General features: G+C 33.6%; 1 protein-coding gene, 1 long non-coding RNA gene and 1 pseudogene across 3 annotated transcripts; 2 read left to right on the top strand and 1 right to left on the bottom strand.

Annotated features, from left to right (window-relative positions):
* Positions 1,830 to 3,328, top strand: LOC104704653 (annotated as a pseudogene).
* On the bottom strand, positions 6,508 to 9,623 carry LOC104701217. The gene is made up of 2 exons (XR_753780.1): positions 9,341 to 9,623; positions 6,508 to 7,023 (listed from the first exon to the last, which is right to left on the bottom strand). It is a non-coding gene; the product is annotated as an uncharacterized LOC104701217 (long non-coding RNA).
* LOC104701216 (copper transport protein ATX1) lies at positions 10,018 to 11,341 on the top strand. Of its 2 annotated transcripts, XM_010416864.1 has the most exons (3): positions 10,018 to 10,126; positions 10,586 to 10,661; positions 10,999 to 11,341. In XM_010416864.1, the coding sequence occupies exons 1-3, from the start codon at positions 10,118 to 10,120 to the stop codon at positions 11,142 to 11,144; spliced, it is 231 nt and encodes a 76-aa protein (XP_010415166.1). In that variant the 5' UTR covers positions 10,018 to 10,117; the 3' UTR covers positions 11,145 to 11,341. The 2 variants fall into 2 exon arrangements, with proteins under 2 accessions (XP_010415166.1, XP_010415167.1); XM_010416865.2 differs by lacking the exons at positions 10,018 to 10,126; positions 10,586 to 10,661 and adding an exon at positions 10,708 to 10,819.

The following is a 19,399-nucleotide window of genomic DNA, read 5'->3' as shown; positions in this document are numbered from 1 at the left end:
AACCAAATTTGGCCCAAGCCTAATAGAACCTTCTTTTACAGAAAGATGTTCTCTACCATATGCTAACATAACCCTAACCATAGCCATATCTTTAACATTCGTTAAGATATCTAGACGACCTCTTAAATGATGGGAGGCACCCCTATCCATGATCCAAAAAGGAAGAGAACACGTACCTGTCAATTATTCAGATTCATTGATCTTGCCGGCATTGAGAAGATTTTTAATGGCTCTTCATTGAGCATCACTGATTTTCACCTTATCATGATCATTATCAGTGACTACATAGCTATCATTCATGAAGCTCGGTGGAATGGCAACCTAAACAGCATTAGCAAATGTCATACCACGACCATGTCCTGCACCTCCGTTGGAACCTCCACGTCCACAACCTCAACTTGGTGATGCGCTAGAGCGTGGCATATTCCCCCCCCCCCCCCACCACTCCGGATATCCAATAACTTTGTAGAAACTATCACTTGGATGGCCAACACAGTATCTTTCTTCTCAACGAAAATGTTGCATAGCATGAACTGCGAATGCACTGACTTCAGCAGTTTCCTCACGACTATTGGTGTTGTTCTTCACCAAATCTTCTTCCTGGTAAACAATATTGTAAACCTCCTCCATAGGTTGAATCAGAATTCACGACAAAATAAACTCGATTGCACCGTTCGGTAAAGTGTGTATCATCAATTCCAAACAAGAACTGGTGTACCTTATCTTCTTCACGATCTTTTTCCTGAAGCGTGTCTAGACCACACTCGCATTTCCCGCACTTACACATGCGTAGAGGACGATAGCTTGCCATGCTGTCCCAAATGCGGGTTAATTTCCCAAAGTAAGCCTCGATAGTGAGACCCCTTTATTTATAGCATGCAAGATCCGCCTTGATTTGTTGAACCCTTGGTCCATTCGTTACCGAGAACCTCTTCTTCAAGTGGTCCCACAGATCTTCTGCAATATTTCAATGAGAAATGTTGGAGCGCAGAACTGGATCGATGGACATCTTGATCCATGACACAAGCAGCGCCTGGATAGTCCACCAGTCTTCTACATCAGGAGATCCTCCGTCAGGTCGTGGGATTACTCCATTGAGGAAACCAAATTTTTTCCAAGAGCACAGAGATAACTTCATACCGCAAGACCGTTCATCATAGTTTGTACCCGTGAGCAAGGGGTGCGAGATCACCGCTCCAAGATTGGCAGCCACCGCTAGGTCATACGAAAATATGGTATGTCAGACCTCTGTTATCGTTATCGTCGAAGTAGTTATCATTGTCGGGTTTGAGGTCGGGTTCATCGGTGGGATTGATCCATCATTGGTGTTTGTCATTGTCGGGATCAATTAGTGTTTCAGAGAAAAAATAAAAGGCAAGATTATCTCTGCTCTGATACCATTAAGAATAAAGTTTTTGTGTCTCATTTGATGTTGTATTACAGACCGTTTATACACTATAAAGAGATCTTGAAATATTTAGTTACAATTAATGTACAATCATAATCGTATCTTGTTACGTGATCACAGAGATTGAAGCTTGATGCACAAGTTACAGAGCTGGTTCCTCTAAATCTGCTAATAACAAAAAATACTGTTTGATCTCGATCTTAAAAGCAAGCATTCATTCAATTAAGTAGAACAGGGTTGCGAAATGCTTTAATCCAATTTCTTTAGCTTGTTAGCTTCGATCCGATTTCTTAGAGAGAAAGCTTTATTGAATTTGTTTCCTCCTTTAAACAAATTCATTGTGTGAAACTCAGTTTCTACAATCTAGTGTTTAAAGATGGTGATTTAACATGGGATGTGGTAAACAGAGCATCTGGAGCTAATGAGCCTAACTATCTTACTAGAGCCAAAAAAAGCATCAGCACAATCCGCAAGTAGAGTTGAGAAAAGGAAGAATATAGCCTCAAGCTCCAATCCAGCTCCAAGATTATTTCAAAGGTCATCTACAACTCCACTAACCTTGAATGATGAAGATGATGAGAATGAAATTGAAGAAGATTTCACAGGAGGAGATGAAGACACTCAAGTGGGTGAAGAAAATGTTGAGTAAGGTGATGAGGAGAATCATGAGATGAATTTCAAGAGTTTTAAGTTTAAAACTTTGTTTGGATTAGCTGTTTCTTTGTTTTTTTTTTCCAGTTCTCTGTTTAAAACTTTGTTGGATTGGCTTTTTCTTAGTTTTGTTTTCAATTCTCAGTTTTACTATCATTGGATTGTCTCTTTCTCTATGTTTCAAATGATCCATATTTAGACTCACAAATTGAGCAAAGAGATCATGATTATGACTAACCTGTACATTTTATTGTGTAGACTCGCCTCATGCAGCAAAGGAGGCGGGGAGCGATTGGCTCCTAGGCTCAAGGCGCAAGCCAGAACTTTTTAGCCTCACCTCGCCTCTCAGGTAAAGTTACACCAAACAAGTCTGTTATATCAAAACTTTTGGAGCAAGTGTTTATTCTTCAGACAAAATTCAAGTCTTGTCAGGCACTTGTTGTAAGCAGAGACATCAATTTTGTCATTAAGCTAGAAAAAGATGCCATAGCTTCCCAAACTAGATGGTGTGAAGGTAACTCCGAGTATGAGAGTTGTTCGGTCTACTACGCTTACGTTTCACCTAATGATAAGTTTGAGGTGCGTGACTGCTTCAACTGTATATGCGTTACGTGCATGAGGAAGTCGTTCTCATCCGAATAACTTCTACAAGGGAACACATCAATTTGCCCTTACTCGGATTGCGAGAATGATCTTATGCCAGAGGACTGTAAAGGTTTTGCTGATGTTGATGCTATTACTCTTATGATCTAGCGCAAGAAGGAGAAGACCATCTCCGTTAAAGACAGAGTCTACTGTCCCAACCCTTCTTGTTCCTTTTTGATGTCGGACCTCGGCCTCATTGGGCATGTACGCAATAATAATCCTCGGATATCAGAAGCACGCAAGTGCATGGAGTGCGGCTTGTGTTTCTGCAAAAAGTGTCATGTTCCATGGCACTACAAGAAGACCTACGATGAGTTCAAGAAGTCAGAGTCTTACCTGAAATCTGACGCGACACTTTTGGAGTCTTTTGTGAAGACACAGGGATGGAAAAATTGTTCCCAGTGTCAGAGCATCGTTGTACATGGTGGCGGGTGCAAACAAATGACTTTCAGGTATTTGAAATTTGTTATTGAGCATGGTTTTATATATTATGTGTTCAAATTTAACTTTAACTATCTGCCTTTTAATCCTGGCAGATACTGCAAACACGAATTCTGTTACACATGTGGGGCTGCATGTAAAAAGAAGAAACTGACATGTAAATGCTTGCGCTCAGGGAAATAAATATTGAAGGTTTGACTATATATAGATCATTCCAAATAGTTTATTATATAACTTATAAGACAAGATGGCTTGTTTTGATGATGTTGAAGATATTAGTGATATGCTATTGTGTGTCTGAGAGCCCAATGTGAATTTCTTTGTGAACACTCTAGTTTAGAGGAAATGAAAACATAACAGTGAGTTGAGTTGAGTTGATAAACAAATCATCAAAGATTGAAAATGATTTTTTTTTTTAATTCGTCCACAGACAGCAGATTCTAGTGATTTAATTAGAAATGAGAAAAATGTCATCAACTTCATGAACTCACTCATTTCGGCCATGACAGGCCATTTTAAACATAATATTTCATTGACTTTCCATTTTAAACATGAGCTTGTGTTGACCACGACGAAGAAGACATGTCGTTAACTTAGTAAACGGAGCAATTAACTGGGGTTAATATGTCGTTAACTCTCTCTGTGAAGTGTCACAACGACATCGTTTTGTCGCAAATTGAAATCGCAAAAAAAACAATCAAAATCCTCAATTCCACCCCAAACCCCTAATTATCAGAACGACATCCCTAATTCTCAATCTCAAATCCCCAAATGCCAAAAGTGAAAAACAAAGGTTTAATTATGTTTGTCGGAGGAGGAGAAGGAGGCTCGGCTCAACCTCGAGATGAATCACATAGCTTAGTTGTCTTTGATCAAGCTACGTTAGATGAAGCTCTGCCGCGAGTCGACTCAGATAGTGTTGTCGGAGACGGAGTTCGAGCTCCACTGCAAGGTGACCAAGAATTACAACGCCTTTTCTGGAAGATAGCACGCAGCTACACTACAAAGGAGTTCACTGACCATATGACAGACCTCAAGAAGTAAAACCCTCAAGCTTACACATCTCTGCAAGCTACAAATCCTGTAACATGGTCACAGGCTTTCTTTAAGATCGGTACATGTTGCAATGACAACCTCAATAACCCCAACTAGATTTTCATATTGTTTCGTTTTTTTCTATGTTGTCTGAACCTCTATAGGTGTTGTCTCAGTTTTTTGTTTGTTCTCTGAACCTAATCTATATGTATTGTCTTGGTTTTTTGTTGAACCTTATTTGGAACATGGTTTGAATGATCCAAATGACAAAAGTCTTTCATTATCCAACTAGTATTACAAAGACAAGGAAGAAATATTACAAGACAACGACCGAACACACAAAACACATGATCAAATACACTAGTAACCAAGGACAAATTTCTTTTTTTTTTTCGTTTTACATATTAGGATCACAATGGCAATGGCACCAATACAAACACACACCAAGCAAAAAGAGCTCATAAACTTCCATTTCTTAGTTTCTCTTTTGTTCCACATTCCATCTTCCTTCAATTCTTCGATCTGGGCTTCCAAATCTTCAATCTTTTTGTCAATGATGGAGAATTTTGGTAAATCATCTACAACCTCCTCTTACACACTTTCTTCAACCCATTTAAACAAGTGGTCCTGAAACACAAAAACAAAACTCAAACCTTCAAAAACACTAAATAAAAACAATGCAACTACTTACATGTCCTCTCTTTGGACAGCGGAAGAAAGGTCTTCCTGGGTCTCCTGGGTCTCCTGGGTTTGCTTGTGTGTTCGATGTGTAAAGTACAACATCTAAGCCACAATGACACTTCGAAGGAAACCGTGGCATCCACGGCCTCTGTTTTCACCGTACGATTGCCCAGAATTGCAACTCATATTTGTAGGAGAATATGGAGATGAGAGTTTTCGATATGCAGATGAGAAATCAAGCTTAAGAAGAGAAAAAAATGTCGAGAATTTGGTGAATGAGAATTAGGGATTTTGGGAAAATTGGGGATTTTGTTTTGTTTTTGTAAACGAAGCGTGCAACAAAACGATGTTGTTGTGACACTTAACAGAGAGAGTTAACGACATCTTAACCCCAGTTAATTGCTCCGTTTGCTAAGTTAACGACATGTCTCCTTTGTCGTGGTCAACACAAGCTCATGTTTAAAATGAAAAGTCAATGAAATCTTATGTTTAAAATGTCCTGTCATGAAGTTGGTGATTAAAATGGCCGAATATGTGAGTTCATGAATTTAATGACATTTCCCCAATTAGAAATCTAATTAATGCAGATTTTATCAAACAAAGAGTTTTTGTTATCATGATGTTCAACAGCCGATTCCAGTGATTTAGAAATCTAATTAATGCAGATTTTATCAAACAAAGAGTTTTTGTTATCATGATGTTCAACAGCCGATTCCAGTGATTTAGAAATCTAATTAATGCAGATTTTATCAAACAAAGAGTTTTTGTTATCATGATGTTCAACAGCCGATTCCAGTGATTTAGAAATCTAATTAATGCAGATTTTATCAAACAAAGAGTTTTTGTTATCATGATGTTCAACAGCCGATTCCAGTGATTTAGAAATCTAATTAATGCAGATTTTATCAAACAAAGAGTTTTTGTTATCATGATGTTCAACAGCCGATTCCAGTGATTTAGAAATCTAATTAATGCAGATTTTATCAAACAAAGAGTTTTTGTTATCATGATGTTCAACAGCCGATTCCAGTGATTTAGAAATCTAATTAATGCAGATTTTATCAAACAAAGAGTTTTTGTTATCATGATGTTCAACAGCCGATTCCAGTGATTTAGAAATCTAATTAATGCAGATTTTATCAAACAAAGAGTTTTTGTTATCATGATGTTCAACAGCCGATTCCAGTGATTTAGAAATCTAATTAATGCAGATTTTATCAAACAAAGAGTTTTGTTATCATAATATTCAATGAGCCTTCATATAAGGTACCCCTGTTCAAAAACGCGGCCGCGGAGACCAATTACGCGCCGGATAATTGCTTGGCGAAAGAGGTCCGCCGCGATTTCAGCCAAATCGGAGTAAAAATCGAAAAAAAAGGTTGGTAAATTTTGTCTTCTTTGACTTTAAATAGTATGATATAAGTTGGATCTATTATTTAGTTCTTGAAATGAGTTGAATTAGAAGTGAAATCACTGAAAAACAAGTTGGAAAATGAGTGGCGCCATAGTTTAGGGTTGCAGGTATGTTGATGTGCGGAGAAGATGATGCCAAATGACCACTTTGCCCCTCATTAATAAAATTGACAAAAAAAAACACAAAACTCACTTTATGAGAATCGAACTCAAGACATGTTGACTGTATGTAGTCACACAAACCACTGGACTATGATTAAATCTTTCAAATGTTATACAATTGTAATCTATTATAGATAAAAGCCCTAAAACTAGTCCCCGATTAATTCTCGATTTAAATCCGATTTTCCGATTAATCGCTATGCGCTCCCTCTCCGCCCGACTAACGCCTAGTGATTTTTAAAACAGATTAAGGTACCATAGCATGACCATAAAGAGACTTAACCATATCAGGTACCACCATACCTCCATCGCAAACAAAACCTTCATTCAACGAAACCATGAGATGACATTTACATGTCGCCTTCTTCTTTTTCCACTCAGCCCCACGGGTGTAACAGAATTCATGCTTGCAACGATTGTGAGGACCAAAACAAGAAATTAATCTCAGTAAGTATCCAACATAAACTTTACACAATAAAAAACCCCACAAGAGACACTATATCAGCAGGTAGGTCATGTGCTTGCACCCTTGAACACACTCCATTGTGGCAAACACTTTTGGCATTTCCTCCATCCTAGTCTCTTGGCTGCAGCTTCAAAAAGTCTTAGTCTTAACAAATGCATCACAACTCATTAAAGCTATTCGTAAAATGTTTTGTGTGTGGCTCATAATAAAAATGTATTTAAGATAAACTAGAAAGTTTAATAAGTTTGTTCTTGATTATTTAAGCTAAATTAATTTTTTTCTTCTTTTTGATAAAAGGTTTTATTTAAAAAATCTTTCTTACAATTCTATTTTTATAAAAGAAAAAAGAAAGAAAAATTATTTCATATATTTTTATTACTTTTTACCATCAAACATACTACAAAAAAATATACAATATCAAAATATCTTAACTATTGGATAAATTTATTAATAAACTCTATACCTCTTTGAGAATACAACTACAAATACAATGATCAGTAGTAATGAAAACATGATACTAATGTGAACATAATTTGAACAGTCTCAAACAACTATTTTTTTAGTGTATCAATTTTAATAATTGTGTTGGATATTCCTTTTTCATTTACAGAAAAATCCAAAATTTTGATGTGAATTGAATGTTCACCATATTAGAATAATTATATAAAAAAATGTTTTCAATCATTCAAATTATATTAAATTTATTAGAACCTGAATCATTTTCTTGCAAGTATTTAATTCATTTGTTTTCCTCGTTTTTAGTTAGACTAACCATTATTCAAATTACTTAGGGGCTGTTATTGGAGAGTTGATTTCTAAATCCATATGAAATTGTAAATTCTAAAAATAAAAACACATAGATTTTGAAATAACATGTTTTATTCTTGGATTTGAATCCTTCTATTTTACACTTTCAAATCCATTTAAAACATAATGTGGATTTTGAAATCCAAAAACAAATCATTAAATAAATAACATGGGATTTTAACAAGTATTTGTAAATCATAGAACCAATAACACAAAAATTTAATAAGTATTTTAAAATCTATAATTGAATAACACATGATTTTTGTTTGGATTCACTAAAATCATAGAACCCATATTTAGATATTAGTTTATTGAGATTATAGAAAAAATGTTAAAAAGGATACGCTTTGTCATCAGAGTCGAACATGTTGGGTTTGGACAGTAGACCCTATCTAAAAGATCGATCTTGTCCTCCTCCTCTCGTTTGATCATACTAGTAATTTGATCACCATCTGTAATTTTGTGGCAGAAGTACTGAGTTGCAACCAAACAAATGAACACATTACGGTTGTTCTCCATCGCCCTAGACTCTCTACAAGATGCTTTCCCATGCAATCTAAGTAGAAGATGTGCAAGCAACCAACAAGCATAAACATCTCAGGAGCTGAAATATCATCCTAGCAATCTATGGGGTTGCTTGCACCACAACTTTTTTTTCTTTTCCTTCTTCTTCTTCCCCAAAATCTTTCCTAAAAAAATCTTGATCTTTCTTCAAAAATTAGGTTCTTTGTTGATACAGTAATCGAAGTTGTAATATGTTATTTCCTGTTTTTTTTTCCTTTTCCTCTTTCACGGTATGTTACTCTATTTTGATCACCAAGTGTATGATAAAAATGTTTATGTAAAATCAAAGAACACGTATAAGTTTCAAATTGATCTTTAAATCTCCTCAAAATTTTGTTTTTGTTTTTAATAGAAGTAAGAAAAAGGTTTTTTGGAAAGCTATTGACTTGACTTTTTCTTTGGTGTGTTGTGTGGGGGCTTATTACTTAATACTTTAACAGTATTGTCTTGTGAGTAGGAAAAAATGTTGGATTTGAAGAGCGGCTTCACTAATCTTTCACTAGTATGCTAAATTAATACCCATGCTAGAGCAAGAGCACGTTTGTTCAGTTCTCGATTTGGGTATTAAGAAAACAAAACAAAAAAACTTTGAAGACGAGAAAACAATAACTAAGGCTCATATTAAGAAATTCAACAATGTATTTTTACCGTATATGCTTCACTGACCAAATCTCAGAAGCACGGGTAAGTTTATAATCATCGCCCATTAACAAAACAATAAAACGAAGATTGCTAACAAAACACTTTTTCGTCGTAATCAGATCAGCCCAGGAGGCTCTTGCTAATAATACTCATATATAGATAAAACCTAAGAGATTGAACAAGACAAATCTAAAGATCTATGAACTGTAGGAAACAGATCAATGAAGAAGATGATCTTAGCTAGAGGCATGGTCTAAAACTCTAAGATACAAACAAACAGATCAATTAGCAATTCCCAATCGGTTAACACCATAGAACCCTAATTTTGCTAACTTCAATTCCCAATTCGTTGACCCCTGATTTCTTATCACATCAAATAACCCTAATTCATCATGATCTAAAAATGAAATCATAGAAATTCTTACCAATAGAAACAGATATCATGAAATCGCCGATGGTGCCACCACTGGTGGAGATGATATTAACGACGGACAGCAGCTTTTTTCCGACAGTTTCACCTCAATATTATCTGCAACTTCAATATATGTTTAAAACAGAAAACTAATAAATAAATTCAACCATAAATTTTGAATCTTTCGCAACCCCTCAATTTCTAAACTAAAAATTGAAGAGAATAGAAGAAATCCCCAAATCGAGAACTGAACAAACGCGAGTCAGGGAAGAAGGACTCGGGAAAGAAAAGAGAAGAAAAATGGAAGAAACGAGGTCGTTTTAACCAAAAAAAAGTTTAACAAAATATGTTTAAAAAAAAAAAAAAATTCACAAAACGACGTCGTTTCTTATGTGACGTCTACGTCAGAAATTGTTAATGGTCTTTTAATACCGTTAAAGCTTATGTATGTATAAACACAGTTTTATAATTTGATGGTGTGAATTTAAGTTTTAATTAACTTAATGTATGAATTTACACCGTATTAAAGATGATGTAAAAATTCAACATACCCCTCACAGCTTAGCTGAGATACGAAATAACCGATTTTCCTCTACTTCAACTTCACGCGGACACGAACTACTCAGATGGATAATTTACTCTCCTTGTCCTTATTTGATTATTTTTATTATTTTAAATAATTAATTAACTAATATATAACAAAATCATTGATACTAGTTTTTAAAAGCTCATTTTTCTCTCTCTCTCATACAAGACAAGCCTTCTTCACACTGTGGTTGAATCGAAAGCTATGTCTCAGGTAAATTTTAATCGCTCTTTATTTGAAATTCCAATTTCATTATCTGGGTTGTTATAAAGATTGTTCCTTTATCGTAATTCGATTAGGGTTTGAAATTTTACAATCGACGGGTCTGATCTTATTTGGATTCTTTCTCTGTTCGAACGATCTAGATATGATTTGTGAGTATTTTACTGTAACAATGATCTGTGGTTGCATCAAATCTATTGAAATGACTAGACTTGAGAACTTGATTGGTTAAAATACTAGTGAGGAACACAGATCTTGAATCTGAACAAAAGGGGTGTGATGTCTTGTGTTTGGTTTTGAGATATGTAAGTCTGTGTTTCAAAGGGTAGGTTCACTTTTATTAGCTGAATCTGATTCTTGTGTAGGCTAGAGCCGTTTGAAAGGTTCTGTCTTGTTCGTTTGATCTATGTTGTACATAAGTGTGGGTTAGTTATGTTTTGTTTTTTTTAGACCGTTGTGCTCAGAGTGGCTATGACATGTGAGGGATGTGTTGGAGCTGTGAAAAGAGTTCTTGGGAAAATGGAAGGTTAGTTTCTTCTCTCTTTNGTCTTGTTCGTTTGATCTATGTTGCACATAAGTGTGGGTTAGTTATGTTTTGTTTTTTTTAGACCGTTGTGCTCAGAGTGGCTATGACATGTGAGGGATGTGTTGGAGCTGTGAAAAGAGTTCTTGGGAAAATGGAAGGTTAGTTTCTTCTCTCTTTGGCTATTGATGTTATGGTGTATCTCAAAAAGCTTTAAGACCAATCTCATTTCAAAGCATTTTGAGATTGTCAATCTCGTGTAACTTGCAATGTTTTCAGTCTTCTTTTGCTTCGATTTCAAGAGCATGTACATCATCTCTTCACTTGATTTTTGTTTCAGGTGTGGAGTCGTTTGATGTGGATATAAAGGAGCAGAAAGTGACGGTGAAAGGCAACGTGCAGCCGGACGCTGTTTTGCAGACGGTATCGAAAACCGGAAAGAAAACAGCTTTCTGGGAAACCGAGGGTGAAACTGCCAAGGCCTAAGGAGAGAAGCAGAGCATTTTCATGTGTCTCTGTTTTGTTTTAATAAAAACTATGTGGAGTGTTGATCTCTGGAGCTACCCGTTCTGTTTTTTAGTCATTGAGTTGTTGTCTTTTGTAACATTTGTTTTTATTAGACCTCCTATCACTTCCCAATATCAATCTTTCATCAAATACAAAATCTTTTGAATTACCTTTCACTGGTCACGGTTTGGTGGTTTACAAACAAGTTTGAGACAATGTGCCAAACGATGAAAATATTTGAGATTACCGTTTTGGTTGTTCTGTGTCAATGTCATCTTCAGTTTTGTCCAAACAAGCACAAGTAGCAATACATGGGCTTAGTGTTGGTTGAACATTGAGAACATATCTGATAAAGCCTTGGCCAAAAACTAAAAGAGATGCAAAACTGTGTATATTGATTCTTCTTTATGGGATTATGCACCTATTGTCTCATGTTGTGGTGCTTGGTATCGATAGATAGAATAGCGTGGGCCGCTCTGTTTGAAGCATCATTTTTGAAGATCCATTATGTAAAACCTTTTTCTTGAGCTATTAGCCATATGACATTTATTTATCAACTATGTATATACATAAGAAAACTCTTCGATTGGTTGTCAAATCGAAGGAGTTTACAAAGAAAACATCAACAATTCTTAATTTAGAAGCGTTAATCAGCCTATCTTAGAATTGTTTTAGATTATGAAAATAAGCTCTAAGTAAGCCAAACTTGTCATAAAGGTTGGAGAAAGAAGACTACTCATCACTCATCAGGAGACTTTGTAATAGTAACTAACTTCGAGCACTTTGTCTCAATACCATGATACATTATATTGTTCGATTAAGAATAGTCACTTTCATCTATTACAAAGCTTCCATTCACGAGTTTAAAGGTAACAAACTCCATATCTATGGAGACAGATGCAAGTATCATGCAACCTAGTTTTAATGCGTGGGTCTGGATTAGTATAACATTTTGACAAAATCCGAATCATTAAAGATGTTTTTTTATGAAGCAAAACTAGACTTATATTATGTGTCATGAAATTGTGGATCCAATATATATCCTGCCGCCGTGTTTAAATGATTATTATTATTTTTTTTTTTTTTGACAAATTCGTTTAGTAATTGTTTGTTATTTATTTGGTGGTGATCTTTTTACTATTTCACTCATCTCAATAAAAATTATATATAAATTCTGAGGTTAATAATGACACATTTTCACATAAACTTTATTAATATATATGCGCTTAGTATATGCGACGATTATAAGATCAAACTTTTACTTTATATTATACACAAAAAGGTAAAATTGTTATGTGAGTGTTCATCAGCGTATATGAAATGTATTGTACTTTTTGATACACAAATTTTATATGACATATTTATATTTTTTTGGTAGGAATATGACATATTTATATTGTGGTATATACATTTTTTTCATCTGTTTTATTCCTATAATATTATAGTTTAAGATAATAATTTAAATTCTTATTCTAGGAATATGGTGAGAGGATATCATGTGTCACGATAAAAAGATATTGGATGGGCCATTATGGAAGACATTATCATCATTATCTGCCTGCCCCATCCAGTTATGTCTCTCCACCTATCTCCACTTCCTTAATTATTCACCATGTACAACTTAATTACAAACGTACGTACACAAACACACAATTACGATATTAGATTAACCAATAACAATTCGACGTTAAACTATGGGTCCTATATATTGATAGTGGATTAAGAGCTATGTGAAACAAACGGATCATACGTACCAATAATATATGCAATTGACTATTTATTTTAGCATATATATATATATATGTAACTTTACGTTAGTTGACTATAAATATATGTATGTTATAAGTACTATAGTAGCAAAGTTGGTCAATTCTTATATATATATATATATATATATATATATATTCTTAGCTTATACATAAGCATATTAGTTCTTTTGATAGTATATTTAGAGGGGTATTCAACTTGATCTTTTAAGGATTTGGTAGGATTTTAATACTTTAGAATTTTGAAAGATTTTAGTAAGTTTTAAGAGAATTGATTGTGTTTTAGAGTTTTTTTTTATTTTTTAAAAAAGAAAGTGAAATGTGATTTTATGAAATTTGATTATTAAACTTTTTGGGTGATTTTAAAATATTTTTCAACACAATACCAAAAGAAAATCAGATTAATAGTTAGAGCTATCTTCAGTTCACGTACGATGGTGATGTTTTTTTTTTTTGCGTCAAATAATAATCTGATCGAACTCTCCTTGAGCTCAAGGGAGAGAGAAAACTTCAACTTGAAAAGTTAAAGTACAACTGGAAAAGGCTAACAAACTCATAGTTCCTGACGTGAACCGTCGTCATCTGCGAGAGGTTATGCTTCACGTTGCATTGTTTCACCTTTCGCTGCTGAACCTCCTCGATAATGGCCGCCTCCATCGTAGCAACAACAATCACAATCGCAGCAATCATCTTCACAACCACAATAGCGGACAGCTTCACAACCGCAACCCAATGATGAATCTCCATTGCAGTTAGCTATGTTCCTCGAAGAGGTTTGTGAACATTCCGGCTGGGGAACTGCTTTGTTGGAGAAGATTGGATTCAAGTGGTTTAGTGTGGTGATGATAACTACCTGGAAACTGATTCAAATCGATAGAATTCATTATCCCTTTATTCTGCCTCTGGTGATGTTGCGGCAAACCCAGAAAACTCGACGGCTCAGGCTAAGACCGGTGGAGAAGGTGGCTGGTGATTGGCGGGGTTTTTTGGCTTCAAAATCTTCAGTCTTTTTCTTCTCTCTGAAATCTTTCAAAATTCTATCTCTATAGGTATGATTTTAATTGTCATACTTTTCAACTAAAAAATAAAATAAAGTTTCCTAAAATCATTCAAAGTAGCAAGCTTAAAAAAAGTTGTGATATATTGAATAACAAGAGATTTCAAGTAAGTTTTAAAAATTATTGATTAAATAACAAGAGATTCTGAGTTATTTTAAAGGATTTTACATAAATCTTAAGTTGAATAACATAAGATTTCATAAGATTTTTAAAAATCCTCAATTGAATAACAAAGGATTTTAAAAATACTTTAAATATCTTTTAGAATGTCAAATTCAATACTCCCTCTTACTAATTTCAACTCTTGACCTTAAAGTTAGGTAATTGTATATCAATAATAATTGCAACCATCAATTTTAAGATTAACTAAATATCTTATATATATATATATATATATACAAATTACATATGTTACTTTTTCATTACTAATTTTAATTAGTGTATATTTTCTTATACCATATTATAATGTAATTAGTTCCCAAACAATGCCATTATAATAGAAAGGATTTTTGTTTTCTTGTGGGAATGAATGTGGTGTTAAAACGTGTGCATATTTTGCAAAACTTACCTTCCACATAATAGAGAGGATTTTTGTTTTCTTTTCAAAGTTTTATTGTACAAGTAAATATATACTTTCAGTTCATCATGTTAATTCACTGGCATATATGTAGTGGACAATATATATATACACATCGAGCTTTAGTCTGGTACTATATATCTCTGCATAGTAAATCGTACGTGGGAACCGACCTTAACAGTTAACACTAATTAACAACATGAACTCTTATCTTGTTTGGTATAGTTCGTTGAACTCGAATAGTAAAGCATGCACCGACCATGACAATATAAGAATACGGCGCTTTGTCTATTTTTAATTCTTTTTCCTTTCTGTTTCTCTTCCTAGCCAATGATAATAAATACATTAAAACTAACAATTTTGGAGATATAGAACATTTTGACAAGAACCAAGTGTATGTGCATTGTTCATGGTTAAATTGGCTCAGTATAAGTTAAAATATGTGTTACATTTTGAGAGGGGATGAAGATGATTTGCGTTTGTGAACCCGTCACAAATATTATCAAAAATCTGAAACTTCCTAACTATATTAAAAGGAAAAAAGAAATAAAAAGAACTTTCAGACAAAATTGACGTTACTGTTCTCTCTCGCGAAAACATAAGAGGACCTAATTCACGTCCTTCTCTCTTTAAAAAACCTAAACACCCTCTTCCTTCTCTCTAGTCAAAACCGCTGTCACCGCTAAGGTTGACCGGCTCCGGTGACTTCTTCAGCACCGGAGCTGGGTTTTTCTCTTTAGTTTTCCTTTGTTTCTTTCTGTGATCGGCACATCCATCTTTTTTTTCCAACGGCCTTAGATCTAAAATTTTTAAGCTTAGATCTTTCTAACCTTGGGTTCAGCTTCTTGGCTTTTGATTTCTCTGTCAAGTTTAGCTTCAGATCTGGCCGGTTCATGGCTGAGGTAGTCTCCAAAGTTCACTGCCGCTGATGAAGAATCTTCACCAACGCAGATCGAAATTTTCTTTCTGTTTCTAAAGATTCGTTCTTCGTGAATAGTCTCTAGGCTTTGATAGTGTCTCACCGCCCTTGGTAGCTCCTCCGTGAAGCAACATAAAGGGTCGCACGGCTATGCTCATTCGGTTCTAATTTGTGGTAAAAAAGATTCTTGTAAGTTGATTCGTTGTGTGTTTTTTCTTGTTTCAGATTTGTTTTTAAATATCTTCATAAGTTTTAGGTTTTAATTTTCTTTTTTAGATCTGTTGATTTTGTTCGAGGAAGTAATGAATGGATGTATATATAGTTTGTATATTTGGGTTGTTTCTCATTAGCTCGCTTTTTTTTTGCCTTAAGTCTCTCGGAGTATTTATGTACTCGCCCACTTTAATTTCTGAAAGGATTGTTTTCTTTGCCAGCTATTTGTATTTCACTCTCAAAAACACTATGAATGAGATCTTTTTGACGAAAAAAAAAAAAGATTGACGTTACTGTTTAGAGCTCGGTGGAAAGAAAAAAGTGCCTTTAGTGGTACTTATGGAATAATGTATTTCTATATAGATAGGTACATATATAGGGGCTATGGCACATTCCATGACATGTGTCCCTTTTTGGAACCTTAGTTCAAGCTTTCGAATTGATTAATTTATAGTTTCGCTAAAAATAATTATAATTGTCATATTTATCAACATTTGGCGATAAAGTGACACACCGGCTCACAATAATATACAGACAGAAAATTCAATATTAAAATAAACGCGTGCCCACAATTGATAGCTAGAATATTCATAATGAGTATTTTATTAAATTAAAGTTGTGATTGTCGATATAGAAAAAGCGTAATTGAACATAATAAAGTAAAAACTACATGTTGTACACTATTCAGATCAAATATAATAATTTATTATATGCGGTTTTCATCAAAAAAAGAAATAAAAAAGACTTGCGAATTTGTAGGTGTAATATTACACAGGACTGCACATCACATCTCAACCAACTTTTATCCACCGGTTTTAGTAAAAATCCGATACAGTAATTGACCATTGGACAAAACCTTTTTTATTTATTTTCTTTTGTTTACTAAAATTTATTATGTGTATATATTTTTCCAAAAATCACATATATACAAGTAATAGGTTATGTATTTCATTATTAGTGCATATAATATTTTATTATAATAAAAGTTTGTGTACAAAGCCAACTTAGTTATATTTTTTTATTTTTAAATAATATTTACAAAACTGTTACTAATTTATTAATAGAAATATTATTCTAAGAGATCAAATATATAGATATATATATAAGATATATTTATATATATCTTTTTGTAAATAGCACAAATGTTAATAAATTATAAATAATGTTTTTAGTTTTGCATAAAATATATCTACATAATAGTTTAAATAATTTTTGGTATTTAAGGTTTGAAATATTTTTTCATTAACACAAAACAATTAATAATTTACAATTATATTAATTATTTATTATTGTGTACCGCTTATTCTAAAACCGCAATTTTGTTTTCACCAATCAAACATTATTCTGTACCGCTTATTTTATACAAACCGCACTTGTCCTGCAAGTATATTTTTCCCGCACGTACCGCAGTTAAACCGTACTGCACTGTAATACCGCTTTTCCCGCACAACCAAAACCACAGTTACCATTCGTACCTCAAATCTAGAAAAGTTATAATGGTCACGAATAGCAATGCAAAACATGATGAATGAATTTTTTTAGATGTGAGAGTTATTCGATTTAAGAAAACAAGACATTGATTTGTAACGATAGATTACAGTGATTTGAGAGTTGGTGATCCAATATTACTATATGAGACAATTCTAGCAAACGTAGACAAACAAAAGGAAGAAAAGTTCTAACTAATCCAGAATACTAATTGCGAAGTCTTACGAAAAAACTTGTGAGAACATCAAAACAATTATTAAACGTAGACAGTCATAATGATAGTATTCATCACAAGCCAGTTTACCAATTGGTGTCTCCCTATACAACACACCACATTTTGTTGATGTTTTTTTATTGGTTATTTCTTAGTTTTTTTTGTTGAATGTTTTTAGTCGTATTATACCCCTAATAAGATCCTAAACATCAAAAACTTTACTACTACATATCCATTTTGTACAAAAATATGAAATCAAAAGAACTAAGAGAATGCACAAGAGTCTTCTCATTTCATGATTAACGTACGGGCCGAGCTCTCTCATTCCACACAAAACACAGACTCCTAAGTAGCTTTTTTCTACCAACCAATCACTTTTTTATTTTTATTTTTAAAAAATACCTTTTCTTTTTTCCAATTATAAGTGAACAATTGGATCACTTAATTTTATTGCTGTTAATTCTCTCAACCAATTAGGTTTCAACATTCTCAAAGCTCATTTTTAGTGACTTTTCTATCAGAGTAATCAAGTATCAAATGTCCACTAAAACTAAAAGGATCTACCAAATCACCTTCAAAACTAAAAAAAGAAGTCATATCCACAATAATGCAAGTCACTATAAACTATAACGTATCAATTAGTTTTGACTGTTTTAGGATGACGCGGTTCCTATAGGACAAAGTGCTTGGTAGAAAAGGAAATACATAAATCACATCAAGTTTGACTCAATATATTAAAAGAAAAAAACACACACATACACACCATATTCAACTCTCTAGTACTCTAAAATAATTAAATTATTAGGTCAGCATGACACTAAGCCTGAGTAATACACGCACATCCACATGTACACATGCATGTGTGTTTCTGCCAACACATACATTCGATGTCGATAAAGGCTTCTACAATTTTCTATCATTCCGGATTCATAATGAGCCATCCACTCATAATCCTTACGAACATTAGTTATGTGTCTACAAGTCTAGTACATTCTGAGAGATTCTTAAAAATGAAAAAAACACCATATCTACAAATCTACAATAATAAATACGGTGAATTTAATGTACTATTTGTTCGAAAACACACGGGGAGTTCATGTTTTTTTTTTAATTTACAAAAACGTAGTTTTTCAACTTATTTATAATATTTATCACATCCGTATTTTTTGCAAATAGTCACCAGTATATGAATACATATACTGTAATAAATAAGATAGAGGTTTTACTTTAGCTTAATTAATAATTCATAGCTAATCTTTTTGCTTAAATTTATGTTCATAAACTAAATAAATTAAGAATACTTACCTAGGTAGCGTATTCGTAAATAGCTCATATATATCTAGTGTAGGGTTAACAAAAATTATGAGTTATGACTACGTCTATCCTTCTAGTTCGATCGTTCTGTTATTTATAGAAGGTCACACAATTGTCAAACTTAATCTTTTTACTAAAATGCATATTAATATCATATAAATGAAAAGTTTTGTCTTACAAGTTTTTTTGGCAAAAAAGTGAAAAACTAGAAATCAATACAACAATGATGGTACTAAGTCTGATTCAGTGCAACTAAAGACTCATAAGTTTTCTGAAGCGCTTATTAAGTCGTCTTGCTAGATTCTTAATCTCTCGGTAAATGTCTTTGAAGATTCACTGATGGCAGTACATAAGCTTAGTTGTCAAACTTAATCTATTTTCCACTTTTCTTAGAACGCCGTATACAAAAATACCATCATTTTCATTTGAATAATAAGATGTGCATGCGTATAGATTTTTAAAGCATCGTTTACGAGTCAAAACGTAGGACCGAAACAAAAAGACGTATAAAGAAGATGGGAACATCTTCAAATGAAACGTATATGAATTGTGGTTGGAACGAAGTCACTTTACTCGTATTCTACGGTTTAAGATTACAAGCAAAAACAACCTATTTAGATGTTTCTAAGTGAAGACAAAGGCAAAGATGTCCATGAGCTACCTACCTTTTTTTTTTTTTTTTTTT

The sequence above is a fragment of the Camelina sativa genome, chromosome 7, assembly GCF_000633955.1.
Source record: "Camelina sativa cultivar DH55 chromosome 7, Cs, whole genome shotgun sequence".
NCBI lineage: Eukaryota > Viridiplantae > Streptophyta > Magnoliopsida > Brassicales > Brassicaceae > Camelina > Camelina sativa.
The sequence above is the reverse complement of the archived record's forward strand: the minus strand, read 5'-3'. Positions and strand labels throughout refer to the sequence as shown.

Excerpts from the sequence above, each read along its gene's own strand:
- LOC104701216 (XM_010416864.1), top strand. Across the intron at positions 10,662-10,998 it reads AGTTCTTGGGAAAATGGAAG|GTGTGGAGTCGTTTGATGTG; the intron begins GTTAGTTTCTTC and ends TTTTTGTTTCAG.